The sequence below is a fragment of the Ammospiza nelsoni genome, chromosome 19 (genome assembly GCF_027579445.1).
Source record: "Ammospiza nelsoni isolate bAmmNel1 chromosome 19, bAmmNel1.pri, whole genome shotgun sequence".
NCBI lineage: Eukaryota > Metazoa > Chordata > Aves > Passeriformes > Passerellidae > Ammospiza > Ammospiza nelsoni.
Window position 1 is genome coordinate 1,877,060 of NC_080651.1, and position 16,395 is coordinate 1,893,454.

General features: G+C 40.3%; 1 protein-coding gene across 1 annotated transcript in view; it reads left to right on the forward strand.

The window, feature by feature from the left end:
• Nucleotides 1-16,395, forward strand: part of PITPNC1 (phosphatidylinositol transfer protein cytoplasmic 1) — a 74,730-nt gene that overhangs the window by 55,670 nt on the left and 2,665 nt on the right. Inside the window, exons 6-9 of the mRNA XM_059485604.1 lie at nucleotides 3,417-3,512; nucleotides 11,499-11,654; nucleotides 12,706-12,769; nucleotides 15,964-16,082. Of these exons, the coding sequence (XP_059341587.1) occupies nucleotides 3,417-3,512; nucleotides 11,499-11,654; nucleotides 12,706-12,769; nucleotides 15,964-16,082 (435 nt within the window). The remainder of the gene's footprint in view (nucleotides 1-3,416; nucleotides 3,513-11,498; nucleotides 11,655-12,705; nucleotides 12,770-15,963; nucleotides 16,083-16,395) is intronic.

Here is a 16,395-nt window from a genome sequence, read left to right on the forward strand (position 1 = left end):
TGGCTCCTTTGCTCTTGAAGATGGAAAACAAACATCACAAGAGAGAATCATGTATTATGAAACAAAGCCAAGCCAGAGGCACAGATGTGACTCTTGGAGTCCTGGTGGTGCAGATGAGTGAGGAGTTTGCCAGTGTGGATGGAATAAATGCATTCAGCAGAAATTGGCTTTATGCTGTTAATATCCAATCCAGGTCAGCTGTGGAGATTGGCCATAAAGTTATATTTTAGATTAACTACATCTGAATAAAATTGAAGCCAGCAACTTAGCCTAAACATAGAAAAAAAATAAACAGATAGGAAAAAATGCTTGTAGAAAATAGGATATTAAATTTTCCATCATATCCTAACATGATTTTCTGTTCTGACTGTGGCTACCAGGAGAAGGGAAGTTGCTAGCAAAGCATGGGCCAGGACATGTCCTTGCAGGGCAGGAGGGAAACAAAGGAATGAAATTTAAGTTCACCAGTCCTTACCTTTCTGCAATATCCTGGATGAGCTGTTATTCTTGAGGTTCTGGAATCACCTGCCTGGGGGAATTTTGTGTACTTTTCTTTTGGTTTCTGGTTGGTTGGTTGGTTGGGTTTGAAGTTGGTTGGTTGGTTGGTTGGTTGGTTGGTTGGTTGGTTGGTTGGTTGGTTGGTTGGTTGAGGGTCTTTTGTTCTTTTTTAGTGGTTTAGAGTTTTTTTGGTTGTTTTTTTCGTTCTTGGTTTGTTGGTTGTTTTGGGGTGGGTTTTTTTGGGTTCTTTTTGTTTGGTTGGGGTTTTTTTTTTAATTTTCACCAGAAGAAACCATTGACAGTCATAAAGGCCCAGTTGAAACCTTCCTCCCACTTTCTGTCATTCTGTGGGTGATGTAGTCTAAACCATGCTGAGTTTTCATTCCTCCTAGGAAAGGGAAGTATATAAATGTTTGTTGTAAAAAAGCTGTCACGTTACTCCCCCCAAAATCAAACCAAAACCCACAGCAAAAAGGCCTCTTCAGTCTGAATGTTGCTCTTTGTTTTCCATTTGATTGTGTATATTAATCTCAATTAATTACTTGGCTTCCAAATGTAAAGCCTGTCCAGTTCTTTCCAATAAAATATTTAATATTCTGTCTTCTACATCATCATCTTCTTAAGGATACAGATTGTTCTCACCATTCAGTTTCTGCACATTTGCAAATACAGTTGCACAGATTGGGAGCCTTATGCTTCTTTTTGTGGCCTTTAATCTTTTCCTTTAAAACTTTTCAGTTTCTTTAGTGTCTTTGATCCCAGCCACAATAAACCCATCGTCCCTACAGGATTTCAGGCAATCCAAGATTCTGTGGCCAAGAGAGGCAATAAGAGAATTAGAGCTAAGAAAGAAATCAGTCTTGTTCTCTAATGACTTCTTATTTTCAACTGCTGATAGAATGAGAAGATTAAATCTCTAGCTGCAAATCTTGTGAGGACAATCTGAGAAAAAGAGAAGCATAAATGATTAGACAACAAGTTCTGCTGGCAAAGGAAAGTAAGAATGTCATTCAGCAAACTTCTGGAATAAAGGAAATGGTCACAGACAGCCTCGGCAGCAAATAAGGCATCGTTGAAATGGTTGAAAAATTCCTCCTGGTTTTGACAGATTGGAAAAGGCATCTGTCATCCCCACTTCCATCACAGCATTTTAAAGAGAGAAAAGGAATTTAGAACTATTTTCATACGAGGTGAAATATGTGGATCAAGTCTGGGACAGAGCAGGGCACATTTCTTTGCATAAGACACTGGGTAATAATCTCCATTTACGCCATTGCAAATGGGCAGAGATTTGCATGTGCTTGAATTTATGGGGCTTGTTCCTAAACCATGCACAGATTCAAAGCCTCAGATGATCTGCTAATGTCCACTTAAGTCTCATTTCCAGTATTTTAGAGAGATTATGGTGAAATGCATCTTACTCCAGAAATGGTTCAACTGATTTCATCAGGGGCTGCTCTGTATTTCTGAATTTGTTTAGGAAAAAAGCAAGCAAGGGAGCTTATAAAAGGTGACCTATATTATATATATAAACACAGAAGTGATTTACACCAATGTACCCAATTCAGAGAAAGAGCACAACAGGAGAAGGGCTTTCCTTCAAAGTTCCACATTTTTCAAATAATTAACATATTTCTTGCAAAACAACAGTTGCAGAAGGATAATAATACAAATAAAACCAGGTTGGAGTTTCTCAGTTCTTCAGCAGTTTCAGATCTGTGAATATGTTACATCCAGCTCAGTGAGCATTCAGTGCTGCCTGTTTTATTCACTACCAAGATAAGTTAAAATTGTAGAGTCAAACTTCAGCTTTTCCTGTATTTGAAAGACAATTTCCTGAGCAATTTTCTTCCTACCAGCTGGTTCCTGTGTTCCCTGGAGTCCATTGCTCTTTTGAATGCTTTAAATGGGCAGCCCCTATGCTTTCAGAAATAATGAAGTAGCATTTCTGTTACTAAAGAGTTGCTGGCATTTTGTATTTTTAACTGTTCCTCTAGAATTTAATTAAATCAAGAGAGCATTCAGGGCATATATTAAAAAAAAAAAAAAAAGAAAACAAAAATATTTTTGCTTCCTGGAAATATCAGCTATAGAACATTGTGCCCTGAAGGAAAGAGCACATTGTGAGCTTATCACTGCTCCTGACAGTGGATGCACAACTTCCCTGAATTTCATGGCACTAATTCATGGTAGCCTTTTAGCTCAGCGCTGTTTCCAAGTCTCAGAATCATGAGGAAAATGTATTGCAGACACAGTGTAAGTCACATGGGTCACTGAGATGCCTAAATAATTAAATTATGGATACAGGCACAGAAGGATACTGTGCTGCAGCTGCAAATGACCTGGATTTTCAAAATATCTCCATCATTCACCTTGCATGGAACAGGAGGGTTGTGTTCCAAACAAGGTCCTAAAGGATTGAAATGTGTGTGCATGGATGGGCTGGGGAAGCTTGCAGCTTCCACTGGGGCAGTTCAGCCACAATTTTCATTTTCAGTGTAACAACAACTCTGACTGTTCCCAGCAAACACCTGCACATTGCTGGAGTCCTTAGAGGGGAAAACCCCCTGAGACCAGAGAGTTGGGTTTTTTACAGTGACAGACTCTAGTACAAAGAATGGAGAATACAGTAAAAACAATCCAAATTGTTGACCTTGCTGTTTTTAAGCAAAGTCTCCATTCTAAAAAAATCCAAGGAAGAGCAGCAGTGGGAGCAGAAAGTGCTGAACACGATGTGAGCAGTAGGGTGGAGAATGTGTTCCTGCAAAAACTCGAATATTTTACACAAAGCTGTTCAGGCACAAGCCTAAAATACATTCTGTTGCACAAGTCATCGAAACTGCTTGTAACAGTTATTCCAGGTGGATTTTGTGAGGATGCTGTTCTGTAACAGCCTTGAATTTCTTTAACGCTTGCAGATTTTTGACAAAGAAGCAAAAGATCTGGAGCGAGAAGTCTGCTTTATCGATATTGCCAGCGACGAGATTCCCGAGCGCTATTACAAGGAATCAGAGGTAAGAGGCAACTGGGCTGTGAACATAGGAATCACAACCTTTTTATTTTTGTATAAAATCTTGCTGCTCAGTAATATCTCAAGAGCCTTTGGTCAGAGGGGAAGCAGCCAGCAGCCTCTCTGTCCAGATTGCCCAACACTTTCTTTTGCAGATGATTCTTTGAAATGCTTTCCTACCCTTATCAGAACTCACCCTGAACCAGACCTTTGATATTCACCTGAATTAGTCCAAACCAGAAAAGGCCTTTCCTTTGCACTGTGAGGCTCAGTGAAGAGTTTGCAGATCTGAGCACTTTTAAACACCCCTGCTGTCCTTACTTGCATCCCACCCTGATCAGTGAGCCCTGCAAAGTGCCCAAGCCCAGGAAAGCACAGATGTGCTGCAGTGACAAGGGGCTGATGCACAATTACTTGAAGGGAACAATGTCACAAGACCAAGAGGGACCGGAGCACACTGCAGACTGCAGCAGATCTGCCAAAAAGCATCAATGGCAGCAGGCAGAGTCACTCAGAAAACTCCCTGGGAAATTGCTCCCATGTATATTTGATGGAGCACGTCTCTGAAGAGCGTGCTTCTTCTAGGTCAATGCAATTCACTGCTTGAAATCAGCAGCCACCATGCAAATGAAGATGAGGTCTCAATGTTTTAATCTCAGAGTTGATAAATGATGGTTCACAACAAGCAGCTAGAGAGGAATGATCAGATCTATGCTCGCATTTAATTTTGGAGATATGATTTGCCTCTGGAGCCAAGTCTATATTCATAGCTGGCACTGAGTATGGCAGCTGTTTAACTATCTAAAACGAGACTACATAATCATTTTTAGGATAGAAAGTGAGGACTTGCCAAGGAATATATTTCTATACTATAGGAGACATGATTTTCTGACTAAAAATATCAAGTACTTTTTATCTTCCATTTACATAGATCCTATTTTGAATGTTGTGTACGGGTCATAAAGCAAAACTGTGCCTACAGTAGAATGAAAAGTAATTTTATTACTTTCTTTAGATAATGAAACCTATCTGTTTAGTACCAAAAATTATATAACACCTCATGAAACAGCTTATTGGTCCCATCATCTTATCTGAGCTCCACGGCTTCTGGTTCCATTTAGGAATGAGCTGCTAATGGAACAGGTCAATAATATGACTGTACTTTAAAGAAATCCTGTGAGATTTTTTCATCTCATTCTCTGCACTTCAGAAACTGTAAACACAAAGGTGACAACCAGTTTTGCAACTTTCCTGCTCGTTTTTAATAGCCAACCATTAAAGCATAATTTCCCTGTGATTAATCTCCTGATACAGAAAAACAGGCTCATCTTAAAAGAGAAAAGCATTTCAGAGTCTTTGTGTTGCTATTTCAAAGTCAAATTTAAAAACCAGATTCCAAGCGAAATGGAATTTTATATGGGTTTAAACAACAAAAATAGCCCAGCATCTGTTGTTTTTTTCTGTACTGATGGATGATTTTTCTGTTGACTACCAAATTCTGTTTCAGAATTCATACAGAGCAGCAAGAACACCTTTAGTATTTAACTGTGTACATGCTGTAACTGATAGTGAATTAGTAATAACTGAAAACAGTGAATCTTCCAAAATTTACAACCTTGGGAGTTTTTATGTTACCATATGACGAACATGAAGCCAAATTCCCATTTCTGATGAGGCCTCCTTCATAATTTAGAGACTATAAAAAGATTTTTAATGTTTTTAAATGTAATTTCCGTCTGCTTTCAATCAGAACAGTAATTCTATGCAAATGAGAAAGGGTTTGTGTTTCCCAAATAGCAGCTTCAGATAAACCCAGCTTGTGTAAGCTTTTGAAAGGTATTTTAGTTGCACTAATAACAACAATTTGGCTGCTTTTAAATCATGTAATCTGAACTGATACAAAGTTTAAAGATTAAAAGTGAAGTGCAATCCTCAGGATTTAACAATTAGATCCCACAGGATAAATGTCCTGGCTCCCATCCAGAAAGACCAATGAGAACAATTTTAACTTCAGGCATGCCAGTAATCTCTTCATTTCAGTGGCTCTTCCACAGGCTTAAAATACAGCAAGTTCTTTTTCAGGGTCAGCATGTTTGGCAGCTTCTAGAAATGAGCTTTAGTTTTCTTTACACCCCAACGAAAGCTCATTCCTCTTCAATTAAAAATATACTTGAGATTTAACAGCAAATATCAGTATATAGCTGTAATACTGCATCCTAGAGAGTGGCTTAAATAATTTAAAGCCTTCATACACTATTTTCTCTGCTTGCCCTGTGCTGGGACTTATGAGCCTGATAGAAGGTAGGAGTACAAAGCCACTGTGTCCTCCCACCTATGATCTAAAAAGTAGTTTTTCAGTTGTCCTGACATGAATCTTAAAAAGAGATTTCATTTTCATTTCCATAATAGTGATTCACACATAAAAAGACAAAATATATAAATAATCCTTGTATGTATAATATTCCATTTGAGTTGAACAGCTCATTCTCACCGGTGCTGGGAGAGGAAATGTGTTCCACAAAAATGTCCTGGCTGAAGGGAAAATTATTGAATTCAACTTAGTGCATATTTGCTTTTCTCTCCTTCTAAATATTAACTAAAATTGAAAAGTGAAGAATCCAGTTAGCTGGAGGCTTCTGGAGAGCTGCTGCTTCATTGCAGGACACTTCAAGGGAGCCTCTCCCAGGAACACTGGGGGATCTCTGGAGCAGAATCCTCCAAGTGATTGGGATGCCCTTAAGGATGAGGGGCTGGCAGAGGGCACAGGGGACTGAAATCTCCAGGTCAGTGGTGAATCAGGAGGCAGATTTGGGAGCTATTACACACCCACAGAGTGCAGCTCTGTCGTGGGGCTGAGCTGATTTCTGCCTTTGTGGAAGGCTGGAGGAGGTGAAACTGCAGCAATTCAGGTATCCTAAAGCAGGTGACCTCCCCTTACCTTCGTGAGCATCTACAAACTCCATTGTGAAGCAGCCACATCTCAAATACAGAGCTTTCTTACAAGTGTGGGTCCAATCCTTCAAGTTTTAAGTTTAAATGTGAGGTTCCAAATGGAGAAAGGTTAATTCTAGACCCCAGCTAAGAAATTTACCTGTTTGTCTGTGAGGAGCCATGTGTTTTCCAAACCTGCATGTACATATTGCATCAGGTACAGAATTTTGTTTTTCTGTACAGAGAATGTACCAGGCAGGTAAGAGTAGTTGTACATTTTGTGAAGTCATTTCCTTGTGACTTTAGCATCAATGAATATGTATCAGCAGCTATATAGACAGATATATTTGTCTGAAATATAGAAAAGAACAAAGCTGAGCTGTGCTGAGGAGTGAGGGCCCCCAGTGAATCATTCATGAAATGAAACATTTACCGTGGCTGTGAGCTACTGAGCAAAATGTTCAGTGCAAACATATTCAAGTTCTCAGAATTAACAATGTTTCATTTCCTGTTTATAACAAAGCAATGGGGAGCTGGACAAATGGAATAAACTTTCCAGGCTGCTTCTAAACAGATTCCATGCAGCTGCTGCAGTTTTCTTCTTCCATTGCTGGCTTTTCTCCTTCAGCACAGCTGCCCTGGGACAGGTCCACCTTAGGGCTGTCCAAGGGCTTTCAGAGTAGCAAAGCCTCTGTCTCATCAGTAAATGATGGCAGCTGAAACAATCCAGCTGCCTCAGCCCCCCAGTAAGTGTGGGCACCATGTCAGCTCAGGAGTTCAGGGAAGGATATGAAAAGTATGAACATTTCCTTTTCCTTACTCACTTGGTGTGTGAGTTCACATAAAGGCTGGCTGGATTATCATATTTTAACACCTCAGAACTGTCCCAATATTTACAGTTCTTAAGTATTTAGCTGGATCTTCCAGAAAATACCATTTAATGGAAATTTTTTTAGAAGTCCTTAAAAAATGACTCTACATAAATGTCTGTGGTAGCATCTCTACATCAATAAATCTTTCCTGAGCGCTGCCTAAAAAAGCTGAAATCTAAAACCTAGCAACTACAGCTGATGCTGAAATGCCAGATGACAGGTATTAAACCCATGATTGGTTCTGAAATTCAAGATAAAACAAAATGGTCTTCAGCATAAAGAGGGAAAAAAATGATTGCACTTCAAAAGCACCATGATACTGCCATAGGAGTCTGAAAAATTTAATCTGAAAAAATTCATCCAGGCATTAAAGAGAAGGAAGGATGTGAGAGGGCAGGATGCATGGCACAAGCAGGGTGCACTCTCACCTCTGGCAGCTCCCAACCAGGCCTGGTACCATGGCAGAGCTGAGGGCAAGGGTGCCAGGCAGATTTGCAGGTTTTCTGTAAACAACAAATGCATTTCATTATTTAACTCTGAGTACAAAGGAACAGGTCAGAATTAATTGTAAAAAGGCATTGCAAGAACTCAGGGCTGGGTTTGCTTCCTGGAAAGGACCTTTCCACTCCACGTCTGATGCACGTGACATCCGTGAGGGAAGTTAAATAAATAAATGCTAAATGATAAATAATAAACTCCATCAATAAACACATTGACTCGAGCTCTAAGTAATAAAACCTGGGAGAGTGCTAGGTTTGAATCCATATCCCACATCCAGAGGCTTTTATTTCATTGTAATTTTACATTTCATTCTCAACTAAGCCCAGCTCACGGGTTGTGATGTTTCTGCTCTGTTGGCAGAAGTGCTATTTTTAAATCACTCTGCACCTGGCAATAATGTATTGCAAATACAGAGTAGGTTTTGCTCCTCTAGCAAAAGGATTTGCCAGATGGGCTTTCCTAATAAATTGTGTCTGATAAAAGGACAAGAAGGTTATTTAAACAAAAAGATTTTAGCTATGCCATTACATTTAAAACAGATTGAGGATTTTGCCAGTAGATAAATCAAGGGGAAAATAGTGAATAGACTCAGTATTCTTTGTATGATGCCTTCTCTGGGAAGAAAGGCATGGGTGTCTAAAAGCAAAAATAAGGAACACACAAAATTAATTATCTAAATAATAACATAAAAGTGGGGTCAGAGCAAAGTTCAGCTTGCACAGCTTCTAGGTACAGGAGAAAAGCTTCAAGTACGTGTGCCACGAGTGCTGCTGAGAGAGGCAGTGCTGGGTACCAATATAATTTCTGTTTGCTCTTAATGGAAAATTATCAGCCCTGCCTCATTTTTTTGTTATAGAAGGAGCTTGTGTGCCTAATTGCAGAAACAATTCCAGGTTGTGAGTCTAAATTTAGCAATTTGAACCCACGAGTCAGGCACATAAAATCATTCTTGCCCAAGTTCTCATTAATTTCAGTAGGCTTTGGATCAGGCATTGAAGAGCAAATTATGAGCAGTCCTGGTTCCAGCAAAGTCCCTCTGGCATGGCCTGCTGCCCATGACTGTGGTCAATAGCACAGGCCTAGGAAAGGTGTAAAAATATAGAGGTGAATGTGGAGATTCTTCCCCTAAAGGCTTCCTTGTATGATCCACAGCACAAACAGAGACAGAATTTGTGTGTTTCTAAAACAGCCATGATGTTGTTAAACATGTAATTTTGTAGCAGCTGGGTTAAAGCTCTGGGATATTAGTTTTCCTTACAAGAGCTCACCTCTGTCAAATATTTGTGCCCTTTGAGCTGAGACCCAGCCATGGAATTCTCAGGTTGACTTTGCCCAATGTCTCAGTGTGCCTTGCAGCCTCTGAGTCTCAGCTCCCTGAGCAAGCACTCAGGAAAGTCTTTAACACCTTGATCTTTCACACAGCAGCCTGGGACTCTGTTCCTCTGAGCTCTGGCTTCCATTCATCAGGCTGCAGTTTTATAGTAGCAATATGTTAATGTTTCCAGAGAGGCAGGAATTTCCCTAAGAGCTCTTTGATGGGAGCTGCTGAACTGGCTCTTCCCATGGAGCTCTGCAGCCAACTTGTGACTAATCCTCATGTCCTTCAAGAAACAGGGACAGAGTTAAGGGATGCAGAGGGGCCATCTCTGGGTGCTGTTAAGGGAATTTGCACCTGGGGGTGATGTCATGGATCAGTTGCATTGCAGTTGGTGGGTGATTTGTGGGCCACCAAGTTCAGAGTGATCCCCACTGTGTGTCCCCTTGTCTGCTGGGTTAAACTCACCAAACCAAACCACACCCAACCCATAAAACTTGGGAATGAGCAGTGATGCAGGGCAGTTATTCATTATTTCATTTTTAGTTAGAATTTCCTGATATTTGATACCAACTCAAATTGATTACATTAAATCCCTTTGGACTGCACTGAAGTTTCTCCATTATAGCTCTGGTTATCTCTGAAGGATTGTGAAGTACAACACTCAGAATTATTAAAGAGTGTATCTGAAATGCTGAATCAAGGCAATGGCTCCATCACACCAGCACTGTGTGTGTGTGTGTAAGAAATAGAAGACCCTGACTTATAGGAAACTATTTTCCTTTTTAGAGATCCTTATTTCACAGTAGAATATTTTGCAACCATATTTGAAATTGTATTTTCTGTAATTTCTTTTTTTAAGGAACCTCCAACTAGAATGTTGTGTCTTTTTGAATATTATGTTTTCTTCCCTTTTTGTTTTTTTTGGTGTTATTATTATATTGATTGCTTCAGGCAATGATCAATTATTAAACAGCTCTTTCAAACAGCAAATGTGTAGATCCATCTGTGGTTGAGCTCTGTTGGGTGACAAGATTGGCAGCAGCCTGTGACCATGGGCTGTGCTGTACAGGGGGTGTTGCTCTGATAAATGATGATGCTGAACTGTTTTATGGTGATTTAACATTGAAACCTTATTATACAGTGAGCTCAAAGTCTCCCCTTTGCAAAGGCTGTGTCAGCAATAAAAGCAGTGACTTTCACAGGGAGGAAGGACTCTCACCTCATTAGAGCTTTGGAGAGAAGCTTTAGTGGCAGAGCTTCAGTTTAGGATAAAACCAGAAGTCAAGAGATAACTAAACAGCAGTAACATGAATGCTGGTGATAGATAAACTCACACTGAATGAAGCAAAATGAAGATCAGAGTAGTTATCGGTTTTTTGTGGTTTTTCTCCTGATTGTCATCCATTTAATGCATCATTTAAACACTGTTTAAGTACATGATTAACTACTTTTACAACAAAGGATCTTCCCAGACCTCAGCACTGGGGAAAGAACACAGCTGAGCACTGCTGGTTACTCTTCAGGACAGATTTTAGAAGCTCCACTATGAATTTTCTGAAATGACATAATTTTCAAGTTCTGACAACCAGTGCTTAACCATAAATTATTTCTATTTACAAGATATAATTAGCAGGACTGGACATAAAGGGAAATAAAATTATACCAATATGGAAAATAACACTTTCATAGATAAAACTGTATCTTGTACAGATGAATGTAAACTTTAAAAAGATGAACCAATGCCTTTAATGGTTTTATGAAATTATGTTGTAATTTCAATGTTGCAGTTCCTTTGATTTCCCAGTTCCTGAAAGAGAAACAGAGTTGGGATTACTCAGTGTCTGCTCATGACTTAGTTGTAACCAGAGATGGACAAACTGCAGGAGTTCCCCACTTACCTTGGGATGAACAAGTGCACTTCAAACTGAAGGTGGCATTGTCAGGGTCAGTGTGGAAGTGTCTAAGCCCCAACTGGACACAATTTCAGGAGACAGGCACAGGTGGAAAGTACAAGCAGTTCACACCAAGGGGCAGTGGAAAAACAGCCTCTGAAGAAGCCACTATTTTTATTTTTTTCCCAAGACCATAAATAACCCTTGGAGTGCAGTGCCCTGTAATGACTTGCAGTAACAGATTTTCCTACAGCAGAGAACAGCAGTCCTGGATGATATGATTGTCAATGCTGCCATGGATTCACTGCCAGGCTTGGATTTTAGGATAGCCCAGTACATTTTAAAAGTCAATTTCCTATAACTTTTCTATAATGTTTATTAGCATGTTTTGTGTCTTCTCACAACTTTTACTTTAGCAAACTGACAAACACAACTTCCCCTCCTGCATTTCCCTGTATGTTTTCTTTGTTCTGCAGGATCCCAAATACTTCAAGTCACAGAAAACTGGGAGAGGCCAATTGAAAGAAGGCTGGAGAGAGACCCATCAGCCAATTATGTGTTCCTACAAACTTGTGACTGTGAAATTCGAAGTCTGGGGACTTCAAACCAGAGTAGAGCAATTTGTACACAAGGTCAGTGAAACAGGAGCTGTTTCTTATCCTCCACATGAGCAGAACTTGAGCATTCACAGGAATGTGGCAATGGCTGTGGAGAAGCCTGGGAGCTCAGCCCAGGCTCAGACCTCTCACAAGGTCTCAAAGAGCTGGAGCAGAGCTCAGGACATCACCCTGGGTACAAAAGTGACAAAGCCCAGAGCTGCTCAGGCCTAAGGTTGAAAAAAATTATCAATAACATTTTCAGTGCCGTGACCAATTTATGAGCTGAGGTATTTCTGAGTATACAGGGGTCCCATACACACAGCACTGAGGTGAAGAACCCCTTAGAAACAGACAGGGGGAAATCAGTCTACTAAAAATTCCAATTTCCAATCAGTCTTCTAAAAATTCAAGTCATGAATAGCATAACTACAAAGGGATAAAATTTTTCATAGTATTGATCTTCTACATGTTTGAAAAAACTGAGAATGGAAAAGAAGAGATCCAGAATGTCTAATTGGCTAGAGATTATTGGTGTTGTCACTATACTGCAATAGTTCTATTGGCATTACATTGCAAGGGTTCCCTATTGCTGGAGTTTTGTACCTCCTTGATGTTTCTCATAGGCAGCTCCTCTAGGCACTGCCTCTTCCTTCTTCTCACAGCAGCCAACTGACTCCAGTTCCCTTTCACCATCCAAGCCACTCTTTTATAACACTCTTCTTATTATCAGCTACAGCTGTGGCCTGTTAAAGTCAGGCCTGCTCCTGATCTTTAATAATTAACCCAGCTGCAACTCTTTAGGGGGTAAGATTACTTTCTGTACTACCTTTATTTACTTATATTCTACCCCCCTACATATTGGTATTTCTACACATTCCCAAATGGATTCCTTGCTAGACAAAGCCAGGATTCAGTGCTGGCAACAGATCCAGTTCCAGTGGGAAGCTGGAATAGGAGCCCTTCAGGGCCAGAATGACTTTTTAGACACAGAACTATCAGAGGGTTTCTCACTTCAATCCTGTTGAAAGACACAGATGAGATGTTTTGTTGCTGCTGGGGCCTTTAACCCTTTCCTTGTTTGCAGGTGGTCAGAGACATCCTGCTGATCGGTCACCGGCAGGCGTTTGCCTGGGTGGATGAGTGGTATGGTGAGTGTCCTCCTGAGCCAATTAACCTGCAAATTAACCCTTCCAGGGGGCTGGGACAAGCCTGGGACAACTAACGGCAGGTTCCCATCTGCTTTCATGGATCATCAGGTCCTAGTGTGAGTTGTTCATGGAGGAGGTGGAACCATGTTAAAGATCATCTCCTTCCACCCCCTTCCCTGGGCAGGGATTATTCCACTAGGCCAGGCTGCTCCAAGCCCCATCCAGGCTGGCCTTGGACCTTTCCAGGGATGCTGGATTTGGGCAGCAGCCAGGGATGCCTTTCCATCCCAGCATGTCAGTGGACCTGCCCCAGTGCCTCACCTGCCCTGCAGGCAGGAGTTTTCTGTATGGAGAACCTTGTGCAGGTTTGAATAAAGCTCCTTCTTAAGGCTGCCTTAACTTGCAGCCATTTCCATCCTGCAGATTCCTAAGGCTTCTGACCCAACACATTTCCAGCTTTTTAGGAAAGTCTGAAACTATTGATATGGATTGCAACAAAGAAAAGATGGAGCTTTTCTGAAAAAAGATGTAGATAAGCATAAATCCTATGGGGTCTGATTCAGCAGCAGCTGCCTGCAAAAAGTGCTGGAATCCATGAGGCAGCTGTGGGAATGTGGGCACTTCCAGCAGGACAGAGCAATCTGAATATCAAACCAGTAATCACAGTGTCTAAAGAGAGCTCACTGGTTTGTACCTTTTACATGCATTTTCTGTAAGACATATCCATCACCACAGCTGCTCTTAAAACAGGCTCTGAGACAGGCCATGGAAATGCCATAGGAATTTGACAATATATTTAGAATGTTTATTTAGGCCCTCCTCAAGCTTCAGGAAACACCAATTTGGGCATTTCATGGGTGAGGGACAGCTCTCACCAGAGCTCAGAGCATTGTGCATTGCTCAGGGAGTCACTGCTGCAAACCCATCTCAGAGGTGTTACAGCCCTGCACTGGAATTCAGCCTCCAACCCAGTGGGCTCATTGTTTGGAAATAGAGAAAAAATTGCTTTGAAATCACAGTGTTCTTATAAATTTAATACTGCATGAAAATCTTGTGCTGTAATGGTCATAAAAATCCTGAAACTGCTAAAAATATCTTTTTCTATTGGGATAGCTGTAAACTAGTGAGAGAATTTTATATCCAATGAGAGAGTTCTTCAGAGCAATTTTTTTTTTTTAATTTCAGATTTGTTTCTTTTTTTACCTGAAATAGAACAATTCATTCTTTTCCCTGCAGCAAGTCAGGAAAACTGGTAACTTTAAATAAAACAGCCTGATTTCATGTAAAAATTGAGCCCATAAATTTGCTCCCAGTCTACCCAAAATATCTATCCAGTGAGAGATGGAGAATGTTACTGAGGAGCAAAGTGTCAGCTACACTTTAGCAGAGTTACTGATAACAATGACGAACAGCCATGAAGTCAAACATACCAAACAGGTTTAGCTCAAAAACATTTCACTATAGATTTTCCCCTCCTAAGTCTAAAATCTCCCTGCCAAAAATACTCTTTCTACAGATGAAATACTGTGTTCACAATTATCTTGTGGATTTTTCCTTGTCAGAGTGAGCCTTTTTACTAACTAACATAGTGTATTTTTAAATGCTTAATTATCGGCGTAAGTACAAAACCTAAAAAATCTGGGCTTAATAAAATAGATATAATAATCTAGCATCCAAAATATAATTTTAAGTGTCTATTAACACCTTTTGATATGAAAGTTTGAAAAGGCCTGGAGATGATGGTATTCAGATAAACTGAATCAAATAATCAGTGTAATAAACAATGTGTTATGTTAATGACTGGTTGCTGTTACTGACCTTGTAAGTATGAATGTGTTTTGTCATTTAATTTACTGAACTCTATTTAGTTTTATTATTAAGAAATTCTATTTTCTCAGTGTTACTTACTAATACAGAGCATGTTCTGTGCTTGGCAAAGTGCATCCCAGCATGTTACTGACACAGCTTCTCAGCTTGTTTCTCATTCCAGACAACAGTAAAGACTGATAGAGTATCAGTTAGGGGTATTCAATGTTTCCTTCTCAACTTCCTTGATCAAAATTTCAGACTGCATTTGTTTTTACTGATGAATTATGACATCAAGCTGAAGTTGTATCTTGCCTTAAAAGCTGCCTCATAAAATGCAGCAGGAGCCTCAGAGCACAGAGCAGGGAGTGGTGTGATCCAAGAACTCCCAAATCCCAGTGGCACATCATAAACTTGAGGAACATGGGAGCCTCGAGCAGATCACAGTGCATGACTAAAGGGGCACCCATTTCAAGCAGACTGTGCCAATAAAATGCTCTTTAAGTGTTTGGAGTCAAAAGTTGATGGTTGTTTTTACGAGGCTCTGAAGCTACCGAAGCATCGTAAAGAGCAGCCCAAACCCTGCCACTGCTCCTGCTCTGACTCCTCACTCCCCAGGGCATTTATGGAAAGCCTGGGAATACTCAGAAGAGTCACAGGCAATTATTGAGTTCTTTATGTTTTCCTGGAGCTGTGGTTGGTGACAAATGCTGTTCAAGGTGTTACCATTGCCTGGTGTTCCACAGCACCTGGCAGGCTGTGCTGGGCAGTGCTCAGTGACCCCGCTGCTGGGATCAGCCTCACTTGAGGGATATTTCTAATTTTCATCATTCATTCAATTGCTTGAGGCTACACAACCATTAACATCCTCACTATTAATTCACTTAGCAGTTTAAGTGTTAGTTTCTGGAATCTAAAGTGGTGTGGGCTCTAACACTGTGATTTTTGCTGGTTATGAGATGTACAATGCAAAGTTAACTAAAACTCTTTTTGCAAGTGCTGGAAAGGTAAGTAAATATTTATAATATTTCTGTATCTGTCCTGTATTCCAAAGGATCTTCTAAAATCTCTTTAGAAGATCTTGGCCTTTGCCAAGGCCTGCACTTCAGTACTACCTGCCTACCTTACATTACACAGATACTCCTGAACAACTTCCACTCCTTCCTGTTCTCTGACTCCCTTTGACTTAACCTTGCACCTTCCTTGGCTGACACAACTACCTTTATGAGGCAATTTTCATAAAGCTAGTTGCTCCTTGCTTTTTAAAAAATCCTTTGTTGGCTTCTGCTGAAAGACTTTGTGTTCCTAGAACCTTCTCCTTAGGAAAAAAAAAAATTAAGTTTGCACTGAATCAATGGAAAATGCCAACAATTTTGAACTTTTTACAGATATGACTATGGATGATGTTCGAGAATACGAGAAAAATATGCATGAAAAAACCAACATTAAAGTTTGCAACCAACATTCATCTACTGTGGATGAAATAGAGAGCCATGCCAAAGCAAGAGTATGTCAATTTTTAAAACATATTGCCCATCCTCAGCCAATGCATCTGCACAGACCAGAAAAGAGCAACCAATTGTTGATCAGCCAGTGGAATTTTGGGGAGGTTTCGCTTCAATAAGAACAGAATCTTTCTCCATGAAGTGCAATGATTTTGCCTTTGATTTGCACTGTGACCCAGCCAGTTATGTAAGGGAGGGTGGGGTTGGGCTCATATACAGCTCCCTGGCTTCCAGGAAACACAATGCTCAAATTTCACTTGGATACATAAAGAGGAGGTTAAAGAGGATTTTTACTTTCTATTCTTTCAAGAGTTA